Source organism: Cydia pomonella, chromosome 15 (genome assembly GCF_033807575.1).
Source record: "Cydia pomonella isolate Wapato2018A chromosome 15, ilCydPomo1, whole genome shotgun sequence".
In the NCBI taxonomy this organism is placed as follows: domain Eukaryota; kingdom Metazoa; phylum Arthropoda; class Insecta; order Lepidoptera; family Tortricidae; genus Cydia; species Cydia pomonella.
The window spans coordinates 20059055-20082234 of record NC_084717.1 but is presented as its reverse complement, the minus strand read 5'-3'; the positions used below and the strand labels follow the sequence as shown (position 1 = coordinate 20082234).

General features: G+C 40.8%; 1 protein-coding gene and 1 long non-coding RNA gene across 2 annotated transcripts in view; both read left to right on the top strand.

Moving 5' to 3' along the window:
• Positions 1-9603: 9603 nt before the first annotated feature.
• Positions 9604-12338, top strand: LOC133525812 (inhibin beta chain; the record flags this gene model as incomplete). The annotated part of the gene is made up of 4 exons (XM_061862200.1): positions 9604-9926; positions 10056-10317; positions 10684-10841; positions 11652-12338. Coding segments are annotated over 3 exons (732 nt in total), but the record flags the coding sequence as incomplete, so codon positions are not given.
• A 1347-nt stretch (positions 12339-13685) lies between these two features.
• LOC133525449 (uncharacterized) overlaps positions 13686-23180 on the top strand; it is a 109100-nt gene continuing 99605 nt past the window's right edge. Inside the window, exon 1 of the long non-coding RNA XR_009800574.1 lies at positions 13686-14104. This is a non-coding gene — a long non-coding RNA (uncharacterized LOC133525449). The remainder of the gene's footprint in view (positions 14105-23180) is intronic.

The window sequence follows — 23180 nt, the reverse complement described above, 5'->3', positions numbered from 1 at the left end:
CAGATCGCTTAGCTCCGCCCAGACGCTCAAGGGCATTGGACCTACCAAGCGCCTTAACCGTTTAGGCTATGCGTAAGTAACGGAACTATACAATTTATACATTACTTCTAAGTACGATCAAACAAAAATATACAAAAGACATCAATTCTGGTGTTGCAGGTGTCCATGGACGGCGGTAATCGCTTACCATCAGGTGATCCGTCTGCTCGTTTGCTTCCTCTACCATAAAAAAAAAAATTAAATGATACATACATACACATACATACATATAATCACGCCTATTTCCCGGAGGGGTAGGCAGATACCACGGATTTCCACTTGCTACGATCCTGACATACCTCTTTCGCTTCCTTCACTTTCATGACATTCCTCATACACGCTCGTCGGTTTAGGGTGCTCTTGACCTGGCCTTTCTTCAGGATTTCCCCGATTTGATCAGAGAAAGTCCGCCGAGGTCTACTCCTTCCAGCTCCCTCTTCTACTTCTCCCTTATACACTCTCAAAAATACAATGATAGAAAATTGATTTGATGATATTACTCGTAAATGATAGATAGAAGCATAAAATTGGCGTACGATAATTTGTAGTGTCTCTGTTTATTTCAGCCTTAATTTGAGCAAAGAATAGCCCTTCGCGTAGTGCATTTCCGCCCTAATCGCTGAAACCGTTTTATTACAATAGGTAGGGAAAGTGTATTAGATTGGTAACATGTGAGGCCGCGCGAGGTCAGCCCGCTTAGGCCTTTCTTATGGCCTGCTGCTAAACAAGCTTATTACGAGAAGTTCACACATATTGTAAAAATATAAAAATGTCGACTTATTTACATACTGACAGAGTGACAGATAATATACAGCTAACCTTAAAATTTTTAATTTAATTTATTTCTTTATTTCAGGCCAATTTGCCCATAGATTGTTAGTTATATACAGACTTACAATACTAGTGTTAGTACATCTTAACCTGGATCTCACGGCTTCATTTGGGGTCTTGGTACACAGGACGATGAGCTGACGCCCAGTGACAAAAAAATGGACAGTCCCATCTCTCCGCTATATCTACCAGCAAGCTGTTGGTGCTACCCCGCAAGCGATGCATTTGAGAGGCGATTCTTTTTCTCATAATTGCATGAAAATCGTCCATTCGTGCTTGCGCAAACATGCCTGAAGCACTGCAAAAGCGTGGTAGCCCCAACAGCATCCTGAAGCCGTTATTGAACTGGACACGCAGAACACTGTAAGCGCGCTTCGTATAATTGATCCACAGGCTGCACGTGTAGAATGATTGGCAATACGACATAAATAATGTTTTCTTGACCTCCACTGTACAACGCGCAAACCTGCGAAAAGTTTAAAGTAGTATTATTCAAATATTGTAGCTCAAACAAGAAACTTTTTAGGGTTCCGTTGCCAAATGGCAAAAAACGGAACCCTTATGGATTCGTCATGTCCGTCTGTCTGTCCGTTTATGTCACAGCCACTTTTTTCGAAACTATAAGAACTATACTGTTCAAACTTGGTAAGTAGATGTATTCTATAAACCGCATTAAGATTTTCACACAAAAATAGAAAAAAAAAAACAATACATATTGGGGGTTCCCCATACTTAGAACTGAAACTCAAAAATTGTTTTTTCATCAAACCCATACGTATGGGGTATCTATGGATAGGTCTTTAAAAATGCTATTGAGGTTTCTAATAAGTATATTTTTTTTCTAAGCTGAATAGTTTGCGCGAGAAACTCTTCCAAAGTGGTAAAATGTGTCCCCCCTGTAACTTCTAAAATAAGTGAATAATAAAACTTAAAAAAATATATGATGTACGGTCGAGGAAATTGATTCTTTAGCAATTTGCGGCTCAAGTAAATTTGGTTGTTCATATCCTAAGAGTAAGAGTATCCAGTGTAAAGTGAACCGTAAACTGCTAAAGAATCAATTTCCGCGACCGTACATTACCATGCAAACTTCCATCGAAAGTTGGTTTGAACGAGATCTAGTAAGTAGTTTTTATTAATACGTCATAAAATTAAAAAAAAAAAGTTTTTTCAACAAACCCATACGTGTCTATGGATAGGTCTTCAAAAATGAAATTGAGGTTTCTAATATCATTTTTTTCTAAACTGAATAGTTTGCGCGAGAGACACTTCCAGTGGTAAAATGTGTGCCCCCCTCACCCCCCCCCCCCCCCCCCCCCCCCCCCCACCCCGTAACTTCTATATAACAGAATGATAAAACTAAAAAATATATATGATATACATTAACATGCCAACTTCCACCGAAAATTGGTTTGAACGAGATCTAGTAAGTACTTTTTTTCTAATACGTCATAAATGGTACAGAACCCTTCATGGGCGAGTCCGACTCGCACTTGGCCGCTTTTTTTTTAAATTGAAAACCTTATGACAGACCCAAGGAACAAAATCTTCATATACCAAAAACTGTCCGACAAAAAACCATGAATAGGTGGCGCTACAATACCTAGAATACTTGAGAAAAAAATGTAATCATAGACAGCGCACTTAACTCCATCAATAACGCCTAGGTTCATAGCTACTCTAGCGCTACTCTGGAGAGATTTGGAACTATTATTTATAGCTAACAGCTGGACACTTTTGCAACAGTTCTGCCTAAGCAGTTTCTGTTCCTAATAGACAGACCCTTTCCTATCATCGATGTGTTATGTGTATCCTCAACAGCTACGCTCAGAGATCAAAACATATCGAGCGTTTATCCGACTTAACAATACATGAACCAGTTTAAAATAATTGTTATATGTTAGAGTCTTACGGCAATAATATAGTAAGAATAAAACTCCTCCAAAATAAAACTCTTTTTTGGTACGGACGGTTAAAGAATGGAATGCGCTCCCGCCATCTGTATTCCCTAATAAATATGACATCGGTCTCTTTACTATTCAACCGGTGAGCTCCATCTTACACCCTGTCTTCTCTTTCCATCAGGTGTGACTAGGGCTGCCATCCGTCCGGGTTTTCCTGGATTTGTCCTAGTTTGGAGGCCGTCCGGGGAAAACCCAGACACTTTTCATGTAATTTCAGCACATTAAAACTACATGTAAAATTAAGGGTCTTGTTTTTTAAAAATATAATTTTTGGACTCGTCCGGGGAAAAATGCGATATACGCCAAATGTCCGGGTTTTTTTGAATCTTTGTCCGGGTTTGGCGAAATTCGAGATGGCAGCCCTAGGTGTGACTAGCGCCAATCGCCGATCAGTTTATAATAAAAAAAAGAATAATTTCACATGAAGTTTTAAACACGCTGATAACCAGTTCCAGAATAACCTTCCGGCAGAAATTTGCGTGTCCGCTACCACATACCTCCGTTACGATATGCAAAGCGGCTCATACCGAGGTTTATTCCACCTAACTACCTGACTTATTCTGCATCAACGAGCTTAGTAATAGCAAATAGAGTTGTTTAAAGTGAAGATAGTTAGTTTTCAAGTATGGCATATTACAATGCGCTTATGAACGTCAAATAATTCTATTATTCTGGACCAGGGTATGTCCTTAAACTACGTCCACAAGAGAGGTATGGGCATTGTGAATGTCATTTCGCTCTGTGTGGTAGGGCACAGCACAGCGGATGTCATTCCAGATCTAGAGCAGAGCCCAACTGGGGAAGTACCTCCACCTTACAGAAAGTCGCAGCCAAATAACACTAGACCCTACTCATAGTGTTGTGTTCCTGCCGGTGAGTAAGGTTGCCAGAGCTCAACGAGGGTGGGAGGGGGTTAGGGTCGGCAACGCGCATGTAACTCCTCTGGAGTTGCAGGCGTACATAGGCTACGGATACTGCTTACCATCAGGCAGGCCGTATGCCTGTTTGCCACCGACGTAGTATAAAAAAAAAGATAGTTTTCAAGTAGGCATATTACAATGCGCTTATGAACGTCAAATAAAGCTATTACGCCCGCTCTACCCCTACACCTCTGACCCGAGAAGATATAAATTCCGCTTATATTGGAGGAGAGTATCCCAATATGGGACTGGCAAGAAACTTGGCGGGACGGGTTTTCGGTCTTATCACACTCATAAAAAAAGCTGTTCCTGAAAGTTGATTCACATTTACCTACTTTATACTACGTCGGTGGCAAACAAGCATACGGCCTGCCTGATGGTAAGCAGTCTCCGTAGCCTATGTACACCTGCAACTCCAGAGGACCTACTTTACCAATATTTTTAACTTCTGCAATGAAGCCGCCAGCTCTTCGGTCAGCAGAACGTTATGTCAACCAGAAGCTTCGCCATTTCTGCAAAAAAATTGTGTGCGATTGGACCCCATGGAAGAAAGTTTAGGTTCTGTGTATGACACTTTTGTTTATTTATCTTGGCGTTGAAACTATAGGTCCATGGGGTCCGAGCGCACACAAGGTGGCGGCTTCCTCGGATACAACGAGGCAATGCCGCCAGCATCCTTGGTACGATGCCTCAATGCCTATTTTAGATTTAAGCAAGTTACAGCAACACCATTGTATATATCTATTATGTATACTGTTATTATAAATAAAATATGTTATTTTTAGGTACTTTTAGGGTTCCGTACCTCGAAACGAAAAAACGGAACCCTTATAGGATCACTTTGTTGTCCGCCGTCCGTCTGTCTGTCTGTCAAGACCCTTTTTCTTAGAAACGCGTGGAGGTATCAAGCTGGAATTTATATAAAATAATCAGGTCTACAGTTCCTTGGAACTGTGAAAAAATCAAACTTCTAAGCCAACGAAATCAAAAGATACAGCCGTTTATGGCGCAAATATTCGACACTCGCAAGGGAATCAAAACCTACAGGGTACTTCCCGTGAACTCAGAATCTTGAAATTTGGTACGAAGCAACGTCTTATAGCACAGATAAAGGAAAATTGTAAAAATCGTACATTTTTAGTTACATCATATAATAATATATACCTACAGGTTTGTACAGTCAGCATCAAAAGTAGCGGATGAAACAACGCACCAAAAGTATCTGATATTCCTGATAAATTTTCTGAATGTAGATAAATCTCTAAAATTTACGTCCTTAAGTATATCTTTTGCAGTCTAAATTGTTCTACATTTAGAACTATCACTTTTTGTTAAGCTGTTACAGAATGGTAGATACTTTTGAAGCGTTGTTTCATCCGCTACTTTTGATGCTGACTGTACGGAACCCTCGGTGCGCGAGTCCGACTCGCACTTGGCCGGTTTTTTTTATTTCATATAGTCACATATATTATAAAATTAAGGGTTAGCGATCTTCCACGGTCTTAGCGTATTTAAAACCGTTCGTTGAAAAGCATTAAAACGAACAATTTCAATCTAATTCCTCAAGCTTAAGAAAAACAGTCGATAGCCTATGAATAATTCTAACACTCGCCCGCTAACGCCGCATTAATATTCCCCTGTTGAGTCGATATTTCTCCGTATTGTTGCAACACGGTCGATGGAGCTGCATTATTGAAGGGGCTAATTCTGTCCAGCCATGGTGGAATCAAGGCTGTGCCATCGTTGATACGCAAGGCGCAATGCCGGATTTAGAGGTCTGGAGGCCTCGGGCAATAAAGGAGTGGAGGCCCCTTGGCCCCAAATTTTTTCCAAATAAAATGGTAAATTTACCGAATTCTCTATTGTGGGGGGCCCCTCTTTTGTGGAGGCCCGGGGCAGTAGCCCCTGTTGCCCTCCCCTAAATCCGGCCCTGGCAAGGCGTTTCAAAGGGCCTGTGTCTCTCTAGTTACGGAACCGCAGCCAAATAACACTAGACCCTACTCATAGTGTTGTGTTCCTGCCGGTGAGTAAGATTGCCAGAGCTCGACAAGGGTGCGGAGTGCTAACACTCCCCCTACGGTCGGCAACGCGCTTGTAAACTACGTCGTTGGTAAACAAGCATACGGACCGCATGATGGTAAGAAGTCTCCATAGCCTATGTACGCCAGCAACTTCAGAGGAGTTAGATGCGTCGTGTTGCCGACCCTAACACGCCGCACCCTCCTTGAACTCTGGCAACCTTTCTCACCGGCAGGAACACAACACTATGAGTAGGGTCTAGTGTTATTTGGCTGCGGTTTTCTGTAAGGTGGAGGTACTTCCCCAGTTGGGCTCTGCTCTAGATCTGGAATGACATCCGCTGTGCTGTGCCCTACCACACAAAGCGAGATGACATTCATTACCCATACCTCTCTTTTGGACGTAGTGTAAGGACATACCCGGGTCGTTATGTTTGCTAAATTTATATTGCTGAGAACTTTTCCCAGAGAAATTCGTCAACTTCGGAGATACATTCGAACATCGACAAACACGGAACGAAAAGAAATTGGTGATTTGTCAGACAGACAGAAAGACAGATAGACTGACCGACAGAGTCGCACCTGATGAGAAATATGTTGTTAAAGTTGGTTCAGATATTTTTAGGCACATCTGTATATGAATAGTTATTGAATGAGCAAACAAACTAACGGTAAAAGCTTTTTATGTTATTATTTACTAAGTTTGTTTACTATTCTAAGAATAATAATGACTAATAATAGAAATCCGAGCTTACACGTGTCCAAGATGTTGTTAACTTTAGGATAAAAACGGCATAACTGATTTAAAATGTCCTAGTGACATAGGTCCTTGTCATAGTAAGGATGGAAATACAGTGGACCCTCGATAACTCGAACCTCGATTAGGCGAAACCCCCTTCACGGCCTTAATACGAAATAAATTTCTATACGAAGCCCAAAACCTCCATTCTATTCAAGTAAATGTTAGTGACCCATAACTTTTGCTGAGAGCAAAAAGTGTATTTATAGAGTCAGACCAAGATAAGTTGGCAGCGATTTTGATAAACCAGACAGTGCAAGTGTGTTTAAACGTCAAACTTCTATGAAATCATGACGTTTACGTAACACTTGCACAGGCTGGGCTATAAAAATCGCTGCCAACTTAGCTTGGTCTGATTCTAACCTCATTATAACACGATTATCAAGTACAAATTTTACCTCCATAATTCGAAACATAAATTTGACCTCTAGAAACAGATCTCTATAAATCGAAGAAAACAATAAGACCATATTTTACGGGTTAGTATAATTACATCTCTAATAGTAAATTTAATTCCGTGTACCTGTGTAATTCGAATGAAACCTGTTTAATAACGAAAAAAACCTATGTGTATGAAAATCTCTACGTCCATACCGTTTATAAGTTGAAAAATCTTTAGTGAAACAGCCTGCGTAGGCTATATGCTAATCGCTAACACTCCGTAGCAAACAAAACGCAATTGTCTCTATCGCACGTAATATGGAAGAGTGATAGAGAGAAATAACTACGCTACGCTAAGGAGCGTGAACGATTGACATCTCGTCTATGAAGCAAAGGTCCAAATTGAAACATATTTTTTAATGTGTTTTTCATAAGTCACACTAATAAACTATAATCATAAACTAAAATAGATTGTCATATACATAGACAAGAAAAATTTAACACGAACTTTTTAACGTTTCCCTCTAGATTCGTGTTATCGGGGTTCTACTGTAGTCAGTGTAATCAAACGAGGGGTCACAATGCACAGCGCTTTGATCGCCAGTCGGTGGAAATATCCGGGTTACACACATTTACAGGAATGTATACGTTCCTATACGTTTGAACGTTACATTATGACATTTATGAGACAAAGCGGTATCTATACCTACTCGTATGAAAAGCCTGCGAATCAACAAAGCGGACATCGTAACAAATTAATTAAATACTAAGGAAAAATTATCTGAAAATGGTCAAAGATCCTAAATGGCCATTCAAAATTAAAAACGATCAATGGAACCTAGAGATGAGTTTAATTAAATTATTAAATCATTACTATATTATAATTACAGTGTGGGATATCGTTGGAAAGGTCTTTCAAAACTAATAGGGGTCTTCAACGAACATTTCTTGATAAAGTGAATATATTCGGAGATAATTGCTCCGAAAGAAAAAAAAATGTGCCCCCCCCCCCCCTCTAACTTTTGAACCATAGGTCAAAAAAATATGAAAAAAATCGTAGAAGTAGAGCTTAAGACATTAGGTAAATGAAAACTATAGCGGATATGATCAGTTTAGCTGTTTTTGAGTTATCGCAAAAGTTTCCCCTTCATAGTAAAAAGACGTACACCCACAGTTCATCCCTTGGTTAACAATCTACTATACTTTAAGCTCCAGTTTAGCTTATTGCGACGGAAGAGTAACTACGGAACCCTACTCTGAGCATGGCCCGACATGCTCTTGGCCGGTTTTTTACAATATAACGTCCTATTGAGACGATATTGTTGCATTCTTAGTTTCGTGTCGTTATTATAGTTTTTAGATTTGTAGCTGGCCCCGGGAGGCTAATCCTTTGTCTATTGTTAACTAAAACTGCGCGTGCCTTTACCTGCAAAAAAAGGGTCCAGTCACTTTAACCGGTTATTGAATTACAAACTCCTATGGTAATTGAACTCAGATTTAAAATGAACACATAGAAAAATAATTTGGGAATTCTTGTGTGGTCCCTCTACGGTTACTGAGTGCCGGCGAGTCGAACGCGACCGAACCAGTCTAAAATGTGTCCTCGATATGCGGAACAAAGGCGCGTTATCGGAGAGCGCACCTACACTGGTTTTTTGAGCGTTGGACTAACCCTCGCTCAGATGCCAACTAGAATTATACTATCATTTTTTTGCAGCTAGTGGCACGCGCGGTTTTAGTTAACAATAGACAAAAGATTAGCCGCTCCGGGCCAGCTTTAAATCGAACGACTATAACACTCGTACTATTAAAACAAATCGATTGACGTAAGAATCATCAAAAACGACCCTTTCGTTTAACCTTTAGATAGCCACAAAGTTACAAACTGGCATTGACTGATAAACATATTACCCTCCTTTGTGTTGCGCTATCGGGTAAAATCTATCCTGATAAATATACTACTACTAAGTATAAGGGATACTGATTTAGTTTTCTTCTTCAACAGGACCTGAGGTGACCAGCAGCCGCCCCACATCACCTGAAAAATGGATTAGTATTTAAACAACTTTACTTACCTTCTTATCTCAACAGCCGTGTACGTGGTTGTGACGCCTTAGCACAAAACTAAATACTCCTTAATACATTAGGATTTAAAGAGTTAAAGTAGGTGTACGCTCGGCTAGCGCGAGCACGAATCAATTCGCTCGCTCGAGCAAGCGTGCCGAGCGAGCGAAGCGAGCGGGCAAGCGTAGTCCACAGCCAAGGGCGACCACCGCGTGTACCCTACCGGTCCCATCCCTTCCTTTCCCCGTCATAACCACTACACTATTATGAGTCATTTCGCTTTAGGTAGGGAATGTAGGGAAATGTAGGGTTTAGGCAGTAAGTTTGAGAACTGTAAGGGTCTGGCTAATCTTGTTCAGCACAACTGATTGCATTTACAATAACTGTGGACACATTTTTATAGATGTGGATTTTCAAGGTGTTTCAAGCCAAATAGTTGGAAATGCCTTCAAAAATTTCTCGTCCAATTTGTCAAGAATATCTACACGAAGCTGATAAGCTGGTTAGAATTTTCCTAACTTTTTGCAAGAACTGGTAAACAGTTGTGCTGAGCAGTTTCCATTCCCACTAGACAGTTCAGGCTTTGACCAAGTTTTCGAAGACAACGTCTCTTTGCAGGTGACATCTTAAACGGCCAGCGGCTGATCGAGTTCCGCCTGGGCCAGGAGGAGCGAGACGGCGACAGTCTCTCTGTCGCGTCCGCCGAGCTGCTGGTGCTGGCTGAAGCCGGCCCGCGAGCTCAGTACACGCTGTGGGCGTTCACCGTGAGCGGGAACGGCAGTGTGGGCGAGCTGGCGGGCGTGGCGCGGCTCAAGGGCGGCTGGCAGCGGCTGGATGTCACGGCAGCTGCCAGGCGCTGGGCGGCGAAGGGCGCGCACCAGCCGCTCAGGCTACTGCTTGATTGCACTGGGTTAGTCCTCACCTTAGATTTAGACTCCAGCATTGTTGCTATGTGTTTATAGCAACGAACTCTGTCTGACTCATATGTACCTTTATCATTTGCTCCTCACGGATTTGCAATGACGTGGATATCTTACAGTGGCTGCACGGGCCGCGTGCGGCTGCGGCTGGGCGGCGGTCAAGCAGCGCGGCCGCTACTCCGCCTCCGCCTGTCGCCGCCACCGCCACGCCGCCGCCGAGCGCTCGACTGCGACGCCAACTCGCACGGCCGCTGTTGCCGGCAGACCTACTACGTGAGCTTCCGAGCGCTCGGCTGGGACGACTGGATAGTCGCGCCGGAGGGCTACTACGCGAACTATTGCCGCGGTGCTTGTGCACCCTTCCTTAATTACCACTCGCAGGTGAGTCTGAATTACGACTTACGAGTATTAGATGTGCCGATTATAGTTACCTACTTACCGCTTCCGTATCATTCGCAAAACGCTCGCCGTGACTATTGCTCTACAAAATTTGGATAAGAACGATCTCTTCACACACGTTTCGCGAAACGTGTACGGCGTGCTTTATGTCAGATTAGGCCTCAATGGCTAAGACTAGATGCCAACTGCGACGCGATCAAACACTAACAAATATCGATTTTGGATGAGGAATATTGGCAACTTTTTCTCATTTTGGTATTCCGACTATGCCAGTCTTTGGACTACAGTCCGCTACAGTAGACTCGTGATTCCTGTGCCAAGCAGTTTGTCATCTATCTATATGCGCAGGTGGTGGAGGCGGCGCGGCTGGAGCGTGCGGCGTGCTGCGCGCCGGTGCGCTTCTCCGCGCTGTCACTCATCTACTTCGGCGCAGACTCCAACATCGTCAAGCGCGACCTCCCCGAGATGGTCGTGGAGGAGTGCGACTGCCCGTAGCCACCAACACTGTAAGCTCATTATACGTGGCAGCTTATGTCTGTCTGTCCTCTACTTCGACACTACAACATCGTCAATCGTCAAGCGTGACCTCCTCGAGATGGTCGTGGACGAGTGCGACTGCCCGTAGCCACCAACACTGTAAGCTCGTTATATACTTGGCACTTTACTGTCTCTCATCTACTTCAGCGCCGAATCCAACATCGTCAAGCGCGACCTCCCCGAGATGGTCATGGACGAGTGCGACTGCCCGTAGCCACCAACACCTAACGACTTTTGCAGCAAACGACTAACGCTCCGCTCATGAACCGCAAGCTCTGAGTGTACACGCTCGACGCTGACGCCGACACCAAATGTTCGGAGCATGCGTTCCGTAGCCCTCAGGCAAGTGTCCCTTCTTACCCATGCCTCGCGCAGCTGCTTTCCTCAACTCTATGCACTGAGCATCACCGCTTTGTGATAGGTATATTTACGACAAAGATGAGGAAACTAATGCCTGAATGTGAGAGGGTGTTAGAAAAAAAGTACTAATGTGCACCTTTAGCACATACGCTGGGGCCTACCGCGAAAACCGAAATTCGTAAATTGTGGGGATCTTTCTCTTTTACTCACACTAAGACGTAATTAGAGTGACAGAGAAAATTGCGGGCGCATTTGACGAACTTCGATTTTCGCGGTTATAGCCCAGTTTTCTGCAAGGGCGTCCAACGCAGCGTCCATATTAAACAAACTCGTTTTTCATACTATTTATTTTCAAGAACTCCGTGTGCATAAGACATATGTGGTTTATTAAGAATGTTCACATTTGTTTTTCCTTTCAGATGGTGTAACTGTGTGTGTTGGCGTGTGTACATAGTAGCGTCGCCACCGCCCGCTCCCGCACCCGCGCCCGCGACCGCGCCCGCTCGCGCTTTTGCCGCTCTCGACTCAGATTATCCGATTCGATTATAAATAATATTCTCGACATGTGTAATATTTTGTTCCTCGCGTTCGAAAGACTATATCCTAAACGAATAAAAATTAATGGTCGTCTACTCGCGAATCGCTGGATACATCGTGGGTGATATACTGAGAAAATCTATAATAACATCCTCCTTGGAAGACCAAAGATGTATCTAACCTATAGCAATTATAAAAGGATAGACCTTTGTATTAATTACCAAGCGATATATTATTATAGATTCTCTGAGTAAAAGTCCTTGCGTTTGCACGTTACGCTTCTCTATCATGTTACATAGCTTCCGTATACAAATACCTACCGTTAAGTCAAATAGGCTTTCTGCGTGCAACCGCATCGGCGACGCGATGCGCTGCGCCACGACGCGATGTGCTGCGCCGCGACGCGACGCGCCGCGCGCCCGCGACGTGCCGAGCGCGTGTGTAGACGCCCTGAATAATTTAATACGCCGTTTTCTTTCACCGTTTTGGTGATCGCTTGTAATTATTGTAAACTGTATTATAATAATTATTATAATTATAATAATAAATCAACTTTTTCATAATTATTACGTCTTCTTTTATTTATTCCAAGGTGTAACAATATCAATAATAGTGTTCTTATTATAAGCAAGGGTTCCTTTTGTACATTTTTGGTACGGAACCCTAAATAAAAGACCAAAAATTGGACGCCGAAAATTCGCCTTTGTAATTTTGTATGGAGGGTTGACCGAATTGGACGCCCAGCCCCATAGAAAAAATTTTTTTTTGCGTAAAACATATGTTTTTTTTTTCCTAACCAGAACACGATACCGAATATGCCCTTAAACGTATCCCCGCTATTTTTGTTACACCTTGTATAATTTATAGGTTATTTTATCATTAAATTAGATGACAGAGATTTTTCGCAGATATTTTCTTTAAGCACAAACTAGACAATATTTAGAACGTAATACAATACAAATACCTACTCTTTGTTGCATACCTCTATACAAATAAAACTTTTTAACAAAAAATAAAACCGACTTCAAATATTATCAAAAGCGCCATACATGTACCTATAACATTTGAAGAGTTCCCTCGATTTCTCCAAGATCCCGTCATCAGACCCCGATTTGGTGCCAATGGGACCATCTCGGGGTTATACCCGTTAGATTAAAAAAAAAAATTTGAAAATCGGTTCACAATTCTCGGAGATATCGAGTAACATACATACAAAAAAAAAACAGTTTATAAGTTAGGTTAAAATAAGTCTGAAACATGTGCAATCTTTATATTGCAGTTATAAAAAGGAAAACTTTGAGAAAATAATAAGAAAACCTTCTTAAGTTTAGGTATGTAGGCAAGAAGTTGGCTCTGAGCATCATCTTTAATGACAATACTTGGTAAGTTGACAATGAGAAAATAACAGAATCCTACCAACGAGGAAGTCAAATAAGAAAAACCGGCCAAGTGCGAGTCGAACTCGCGCACGAAGGGTTCCGTACCATTATCTAAAAATCACTTTTTTTGTATGGGTGCCCCCTTAAATATTTATTTTATTCTGTTTTTAGTATTTGTTGTTATAGCGGCAACAAAAATACATAATCTGCAGAAATTTCAACTGGCTAACTATCACGGTTCATAAGATGCAGCCTGGTGACAGACGGACGGACGGACGGACAGCGGTCTCAGTAATAAGGTCCCGTTTGACCCTTTAGGTACGGATCCCTAAAAAGCAAATACTAAAAATAGTGCTTAAGATTTTTTACAAACAGAACTAGGAAGCTATTCATAAAATCGATAGGCGGTTCATTCGCTAGCATACTGTGCAAAAGAAAATAGGTACTTTTTATACTACGTCGGTGGCAAACAAGCATACGGCCCGCCTGATGTTAAGCAGTCTCCGTAGCCTATGGACGCCTGCAACTCCAGAGGAGTTACATGGGCGTTGCCGGCGTGCCGGCGCTAACACTCTGCACCCTCGTTGAGCTCTGGCAACGTTACTCACCAGCAGGAACACTATGAGTAAGGTCTAGTGTTATTGTCTGCTGTCTTCTGTAAGGTGGAGGTACTAACGCAGCAGTTGAAATAGAAAATCTTTAGGCTCATTAGATTAGATACCGTAAAACTACCCAATTATAGTCAAATACTGCAACTATGGTCCACAAGTTCAAAAGGAAATTAAGTATCTATACCAATATTCCTTTTGGTTCACTCCTAGTTTTACCTTCCATTTATAAACATACTTTGCCTTAGAACTACAAAAATATAGTAAAATACACACCTGAACGAGAAAAATTTAGTTTATTTGTGGACCATAGTTGGGAGCTTTGGACTATAGTTGGGTGGTTTTACGGTACCTGACATGAGCAGCATTTTGCGTAGAGTCGAATCAAGATACTTTAGCAACGATTTTTATAGCCAAGTGTTAATTTTAACGTCAAACATTTATGAAATTATGACGTTTACATAACGCTTGCACAGGCAGTTCTATCAAAATCGCTGCCAAATCTTGGTCTGACTCTATTAGTTGAATAAAATAAGTTTTTTGCCAAAAATTTCATTTTTGGTACAAGCTTTTATCGCTGACTGTATCTTTCTTTCCACATAGTAGAGTAAATAGTGGCCGTGACCCTGCAATTTTTTCTTAAAAGGCGCCACTTGGGATCACAAAGACACAAAGACTCCTTAGGTTATTCTGAGCTGATTTAGCCCGGTTGACACGCGGTACCCCCCGACAGGTGGGAGGAGAAGGGGGGGGGGAGGTACATCTCTCGTGCTGCATTCTGGGCTCCATATCTGCCCCAATATAGATATCAGATCTGGAACAAACTTTTTACCCGTCCATAGAAAAAACGGAGTAAATCGAAAAAACACAAAATTATAAAAAAAAAAATCGGAAATAAGTCGATCAGAATTATATTATTATGAAATTTACAAAATAATTATACTTTTCATATTTAAGAATAGCCCACTTATTCTTAAATATAAAAAGTATAATTTAAAAAACATCTTTAAAGTAAAAACGTGTCAAAAAATATATAAACGAAGACGTAGCGGAACCGCTCTCGCGCGGGCTTCGGCCGCGGCGTCGTGAGCGGCGCGCGGCGTGCGGATTGTAGTAGGTATTTTGTAGTTTATTTTTATAGATAACTTGCCTGTGTTGTTGCTCTGCATCGTAACTTTATAGAACTGCATCATCATTTTATATTCCTAAAATTTTAAGAAAAAATTGTCTACAGAAACGTATTAATTTAATTATTAATTACCTTATGATTGGAATTAAGAAGATTGGCATGTAAGATTGATTGTCTGTCCTAATGATCATATTTGTAAATACATTATTAAATTCAATTACTGTGTTTAATAGGTATATGTGAGCTATGCGAAGAACTTTTAAAAATCTTAGCATACGGGTGTCTCCACCGCAACCACAAAGATCCGTACCTACACTTCAAATGTCATCTTACGCAGTTTCATATGTTTGCACACTTTTGTTTGCATTTGCATCTAATCACGCGCTAGATGCTACTGGTAAGGTTGACCAAACTGGCTCCCAAAGACCGCGATCCTTAGCCCACCCCCAGTTTGAAGGTAAAGGCAGATTTTTCTGCGGTGCAAGGAGATGTCCCCACACGTGTCCTCCTTGGTACACCGCCCGAAGCATCATCATTGGCCTTTGAGTCTATTACAGACTATTCAAACAGTGTCAGGTAGGGCGGCAGCGCTTTTCATGGCTGTGTAGGCCAATACTGGAGCGGCAAACACGACCACAAGCCAGGCAGGTGTAGTGTGTCCGTGGCGAACAGGTGTCGGGCTGATGACGCTTGGCTCGCTTACTAGCAAGTGTCTTAAACCAAGCCTCATCGTGGATTTTACGTCCGTCGAACACCAGTTTGCGCCACTTATCTCTGTCCTCGGCAAGCTCCTCCCATTTATGAACAGGGATGCTGAAGGCGTGCATGTCTCGCTTGGCGCAGTCCTTATGCCGTAACATAGGCCGACCGACGCTTCTCTTGGCATCAGCTAAGGCGCCAAGTAAAACACGCCGCGGCAAACGAGAAGGTTGCATTCGATGCCCGAAGCATATGCTGCTGTAAAAAATGTTTGGTAGGTAGCAAGTTTTCGATGCTCCGATTAAGGAACAGGTCGTGTTGTAGCAGATGTCCAATTAGTACCCCTCTTCTATTTTCTATTGCCTTTATTATATTTCTCTTCTCTTTAATGCTATCTAGAACTGTCATATTTGATATTTTTTCTGTCCAACTTAATCCCTGCCATTCTCCGCCAACACCACATTTCGAAGCTTTCCAATCTTTCTCTATTTTGTGTCAGTACCCACAGTTCGCAGGCGTATAAGGCGATTCTCCAGATGTAGGATTTAATAAATAAAAAATTAGTATTAGTAGACATTTTTGATTTATATGTTTTTTATTGTTGAAAGCTTGTTTGGCTATTGCGATTCGAGTAATGATATCTTGACTACATCTTGATTTGCTATTAATGATAGATATATACCGTAGATATTAAACAACCAAATTAGCTTGAACCCTAAATGGCTCAACAATTAAAGACCGCGGCTGTACGCGAACAACGATTGCATGCATTAAATGGAATTGTGTAACATTCTGTTACAAATTTTTAGGTTTTACTAACATAATATGCGGAATGGACACTCAGAGTGTTAGGCGAAATTAATCTATCAAAAGTGATTAAAAGTAATATTAAGCCTAACCAGTAATATATGATCAGGCGCCATATTGCGGAATTTCATCGGAACTAAATTGTATTCATACTAAACTGAACTGTTACCCTATACATGAGAATAACAGCGCCCTCTTGACAATGATCATATATTCCTGGTCGGGCTGTACATTATATTACGAATAAATAAAAGTATCACAAAATTAAAATAGTGATAGCGTCCGTTCCGCAAGATTCAAACCATAATAATTATCGACCCGACTTAGTCATCTCTTAAATGTAGACAGACGCACAATAAAACACGGGCATAAAAGAGTCTGAAGCGTCCATCTACTTCGCAGGGCTGCCAAAACCAAAACCACAGATGGTTAAGACGAAAGGGGAAGATTGCTTCTCTAATTTTATTTTGACACTTGGAGAGACTTTACACCTCCAAATCTTATTAGTATTAGTACTCTGACATTGGGGACCTTTTACATCTCCAGATTTAATGTATTTTTAACCATAGAGACTATACATCTCTATTGTATTGTAGTAATTATCTATTTTAAGATTATTATAATGTAATGTTTACCCAGGTATTGGCTGTTGTATTTATAAATAAAGATAAAAAATGTTTATTGCCCCAACTACCAAAGATACAAAATAAAAAATAATATACAACGTGAGATAAAACAAAATACACTTAATTGGACAAAATAAATTATCCAAAAAAATCACAAACAATTTAGTTACACACACAAAATGTTGTTATGTATTTTTCATGTCACTATATGATGTTACTATAATGTTTTACTGACTTGTAAAAGAGCCCTTGAGGCCTACTTACAGAATAAATTTTTGAATTTTGAATTTCTATACATACGTTTACCTATACTGCCCACCTATTCCGCGTATGTACCGCGTATATGTTGCACCGCGTATTCATTTACGTTTACCACCTGTTGTTTACCTCTTCTTAATGTGTTGTATTATTTGTATTGTTTCTGTATTGAGGTGTGCAATAAAGGGTATTTGTATTGTATTGTATTGTAGTCTTCATTTTCGTCTCTGGATATTAACATTATAGAAAATATTTTTACGCAATTTTATGTATATTAATCACATCTACATATAACGTCAGAGACCAAAACCACATTTCAGGCTAGCATACACTGGGTCCAAGATAGAGCGGCTTGGAGAGCACTGGTGAAGAGTGTCTACAGTCGTCACGTCCCTCAGCCATGAGGATACGACAAGGAAGAACAATCACATCACAGCTATGCCATGCTCCTTCGATTGTAACTTGCCCATACATGGTTTGTTTATAGCTTGAGTCTTGTCTTGAGTGTTGTTGTTGTATTGTTGAGTTGTTGTGTGTTGTTGTGTCTCCAATTGAGGGGGGATTTAAATCTTCTCGGGTCAGAGGTGTAGGGTTAGAGCCGGTGTAGCTTTATTTGACGTTCATAAGCGCATTGTAATATGCCTACTTGAATAATAAACTGTTCTTTATCTTTGTCTAACTTGAGGTGTATCATTGTTCATTAACCGACCTACCTAAGAGGTAGGTCGGTTATTATTTAATCACCAAGTAGACATTACATCTCAGTAATGTTTATGAGCACGGTGTGCTCCCTGGATACTAGTTTTCTATACAAAATGTCCCGGAATTGGACATTCCACGTTCGCCATACACGTTAATTCCAGGGAGCATTCCCCATTTATAAGCTCTTTTTTTGTCTAAGAAATTGATAATTTATTAAATTTGATCTATACTAGGTATATACCAATTAAATTAAATAATACTACTATTCAATGAAAACTAGTTAAACCTAAAAATAAAATTAAGTATATAAAATAACACAGAAAAAATAAAAATATACCTACACCGCGAACACCCCGTCCAATAAGTCGGCCTGCGGCATGGACCCCATGACACTGACGGCGTTACCGCTGTATAGCAAGGGAGATGCGTTGAAAGAAAGCAAGCTTCTTGATTAGACTCACAAGCATCATTTTACATGATGGCGGTGACTCTTTGGCATACGTTGCGTTATATTCTATTTGGTTAACAAGTTGTCATATCATTAGGTAAGAATTGACTTGTTAACGTGACCGTAGCGTGACCTATTAGTTTTACCGATCAAATAATTGATAAATACTTTGACTTTGACTTGTGACTTTAGGTTTACCTAAAGTTAGTTAATTTGATAGCTTTATAATGGTCCCAAAATTACTCAAACTGTTAGTGTAACTACTTAGATTAGACTATGAATTATTATTTACCTACTACCAAAAATCATGCGTAAAAAATATTTATTTTAGGCTACAAAACTAGAACTTCTAGGTCAGAGCAGCATTTCAAATAGGGGTGGTTTTTACCATACATTAAGTTTTCTTTGTTAATTTTATGATTTAACCCTTTAACGGGCAAGCCTAAAAAAAAACATCAATTCAAGCCTCATCTAATCAATCAATCTAGGTAAAGCCCGACCAGAAATATATGATGATGATTGTCAAGAGGGCGATGTTATTCGCATGTAGTGACAGTTCAGCTCATCTTCCTCGCCTCACCTCACCTTAATTCACACAATTAAAATTTCAATTCGATTATATTTTCTATCGAAATGAAACTTCTTCTATAGAAACAATAATACCGTTCGTTAGTTTTGTCAGCCCTGCACTATTAGGTACGATTGAGACGCTCCGATTTATCAGTCGCGGACGTCGTGCGTGCGATCGATGTCCGGAGACAACGCGGCGCCGATCTGTCGCAGGGTGGTAAGTAGCTGTTGAATAATACTTACGATTTAACCTCCTCCTGGCTGCGTAGCCAACGTTACAATCGTTAACGCTCCGTAGCGTAGCGTAGTCATCTCTCTCTATCACTCTTCCATATTAGTGCGACTGTGACATTTGCGTTTCGTTCGTGAACGATATGCACGTTGGCTACGCGGGCTGTACCCCGCGTACCAATTTTTGTACACATTGTACAATCTGTTTTTAAGTATTATTGTGTAACTAAGGGTTTTAAATTTAAAATGTAGGACATCATAACTATGTACGCTTTTATGAAATAAAGAATTTTGTATTTGTATCTATTCTATCTGAACCGATAATTTACGTACGTTTTCAGGGTTCTGAGTTCAGACCACAGTCGGCGGCACCCGTCCCAATTTCTCGAGTTGGTATGATGTCATCTCAGTAAAGTGTTACACCATAAATTTTTGTACCCTGTTAATCCAATACACTGTAACTACCATACACCATGTATTGGAGTCACAAGGTACAATTAGGAGGTGTTTTCTGATATTTCTGATTGCAATAACTAGTTACGAATTTGATGCGCTTTCTGATAGGTACATTGATATGATCTGTCCACTGACTGACACTTCAAAAGTGACGTTTTTGGTTGAAGAAATGTCGCTTTTGACACTGACATATCATATCCACACACTTTAACAAATCCAGATCAAATTCATAAATTTCATAACCTGTTATAAATCACAATACGCCTCCATGATAGTTATCTCTAATTTCTCGACATTTATAAGACTTGGCAAGTACATACCACGGGGGCCCGGCGCCCGCCAGACTGTCTGCCGTCGAACAAACTGTATTCGGAGATAATGCACCCCCTTGTAGAGGGGAGCTTTTTAATGCGCACTGTTATTACTATTGCTGGTAATGTATTTTCGACCGAGCCTTAGCGAAAGACTCCGTTTCAGGTGCTTTCAGCTCGAGCAAAAAATTCTTTCGTATGTCCGGATGTTCTGCAGTGGTGGCAGCATGGTTGCATTTTTTATCACCTATCACTATGCCTATCACTTTCGCAGTTACATACCTACTTAAACGCGATAAAAATAAAAATGTGATGTGCTTAGCCCGAGGTTGCATTTCTCAACCGATCCTCATTCATGACATCTTGTGAGCAGACTCGGTGGTTAGATATAATTATTCTGTAGGTAGTTTTGTTTTTAGGGAAAAGTTTACAATGGCGGAAATTGGCCTATACCAGTACCTAGGGTGTACGGCGCTTAAGACCAATATTAGTGTCGCTGTGAAGGACGAAGTAAGTATTTTACTATTTTTGTAATTTTTGTGACAGTTCTTCTGGCACTACAGTTCAGTATCTTATGGCACATTCTATACGTTCTGGGTAGAGACGAGCATGATGCCTGCTTGTTCCTCGTGTGCTTGTATTTAAGAAAAAGGATTGAGCTTTGCTTCTTTGATATGGGTTATAGTGAATTTCTAGTTTTTTTATTTTATTACATTAAGCTAGTCAACAACCAGCAAAAGAGCCATCTGATTAGGGTTGCCATCCGTCCGGGTTTCCCCGGATTTGTCCTAGTTTAGAGGGTGTCCGGGTAGCGTCCGGGGAGGACTTCATTTGTAGTCCGGGTTTAAAAATTTAAAGCCTTAGGCCACCCGGGACAGACGCACAACCTGTTGACATGTCCGGGTTCTGGACTCTATAATCCTGGGTATTCACGCGTCTTGTCCTGGTTTCCAAATTTTAGAGACGGCAACCCTACATCTGATGTAAAGCGGTCGTCGCCGCCCATGTAGGTACATTAAGTAACAATACAGAAGCCATAAGCATTGCGTTGCGTTGGTTAAACTGTACAGAGAAAGTCATAACTAGCCTTAATTAGACCAAGTTTTAATTTAATTAGGCTACCAAAATTACGGGTTATTCCCAGCTGTCACTATCACTGACGACTACCGGTTTTCCCTTGTTCCAACTGGACACCATTGGGTTTTTTTCTCACATGTTACCAAAGGAAAACAAATATTGAAATACCTCAGTTAGTACCTCTAAACTCTCCAAAGTGAATAATTATTAACTTTGGTAAAAAATGAATAAAAAATTGTTCCCAGTAGTCTCATTTCATAGAATATTCGCCTGTGTTAGGCAAGCAATAGGAATATAACCAGGTTATTGCGTAGTGCTTGTCACTTGTACTATAGTATTTTTTATTTATGCTGTACTTTCAATTTTTATTTACGTAGTAATATTTTTTTAAGAAATACCTAAAACAGCTAACCCTATCTGTTTACTTATACCACATTGGCATTAAAGTTCGCCTAGCAACAGTACTTCTCACAGACAGAAACCTAATGAAATAAGCCCGAACGTTTCCGAGAAGCCTTTAGAATATATTTAGGGCTACGTGAAGTACGTGACGAAACGCTGCTGCATGACTAATTTAGGGGCTTTAGCAATGTCTCCGATGATATACCTAAAATAATAAGTTTTTGGCGAAAATTGCATTTTTGATACTTCAACATCAACATTTATTCAGCAAATAGCACTTTAACACGTCAACATGGAATTTACATACAAGCAAAACCAAGCATATCAACAATTATAAAACACAATTCATTGAAAATATTAATGCAAACTACAGTATTATTATTTAAAGAAAGAGTAAGTAAAATATTATTATTACTTAGAGATGTATAAAGTCTCCAAAAATCACATTACAAAAAAAAACTAAAATAATAATAATAAAAAACACAAACAGATACAAAAAAAAACTAAAATTAGTTAGAGGTGTCACGATACAAGCTCTTATCGCTGACTGTACTTTTTCATTCACAGGCAAGTCTATAATAGAGAAAATTCTAACAACCCCAAATTCAATTAGGTTGCGTTGTTTTATCACAGAGTTCCTATGGCCACCTGTTTCTATCATCACATCAGCTCAATGGTACCATAATATTGCATTGTCACCCGACTTACATATGTATGCAAATTTTCAGCTTTTTTTTTTTATACTACGTCGGTGGCAAACAAGCATACGGCCTGCCTGATGGTAAGCAATCTCCGTAGCCTATGTACACCTGCAACTCCAGAGGAGTTACATGCGCGTTGCCGACCCTAACCCCACCCCCTCGTTGAGCTCTGGCAACCTTACTCACCGGCAGGAACACAACACTATGAGTAGGGTCAAGTGTTATTTGGCTGCGGTTTTCTGTAAGGTGGAGGTACTTCCCCAGTTGGGCTCTGCTCTAGATCTAGAATGACATCTGCTGTGCTGTGCCCTACCACACAAGACGAGATGACATTCACATTGCCCATACCTCTCTTTAATCGCTTTTAGCTTAATCGGAAACCGGGAATTGGGTCAAATATAACTTGTAATATTCGACCCGTACAAGTATATATAGTCCTCCTCGCCGTATCCGACGACGGCGACTCCTTCAACTGCTTTTATTCGGAAGCATGGAGCTCTAATATGGCTTGCAAAGCCAAATTTGGTTTTGAAAATGCGATCGCATGGTGCGCAATGAAGCTGGCCAGCTGGGTTGTAGGTATAGGTATACGAGGGCCTCAGTCGCGTCTTACGGAGATGGCGCTTGGCATCCAGGTCTTCCAAGCGCCGCTGCTCGTATTGCTCTACCTTTTTATGCACAGTTTCGCGCCATTCCGTTCTACACATCGCCAGTTTCTCCCAGGAATCACTCGGTATACCACAAGTGGTCAGGTGACGCTTGAGGACGTCTTTATGGCGCAAGTACTGACCCCCCTGTTTCCTCTTGGTCACACATACTTGGTCACATACATACTAGGTAAGTACATTGCAAGTTAATAAAAAGCTTGTAAAAATGCCGTAATTTGCCTAGCAATGTGCAAGTGAAACTTACAGTACATACTCAAAATTTCCGAATGTTTCTGGAAACATTAATGAGAAATTCTCATGCAAGTTTCCACTTAGAAAATTCCCGCTCAGATTAGGGAT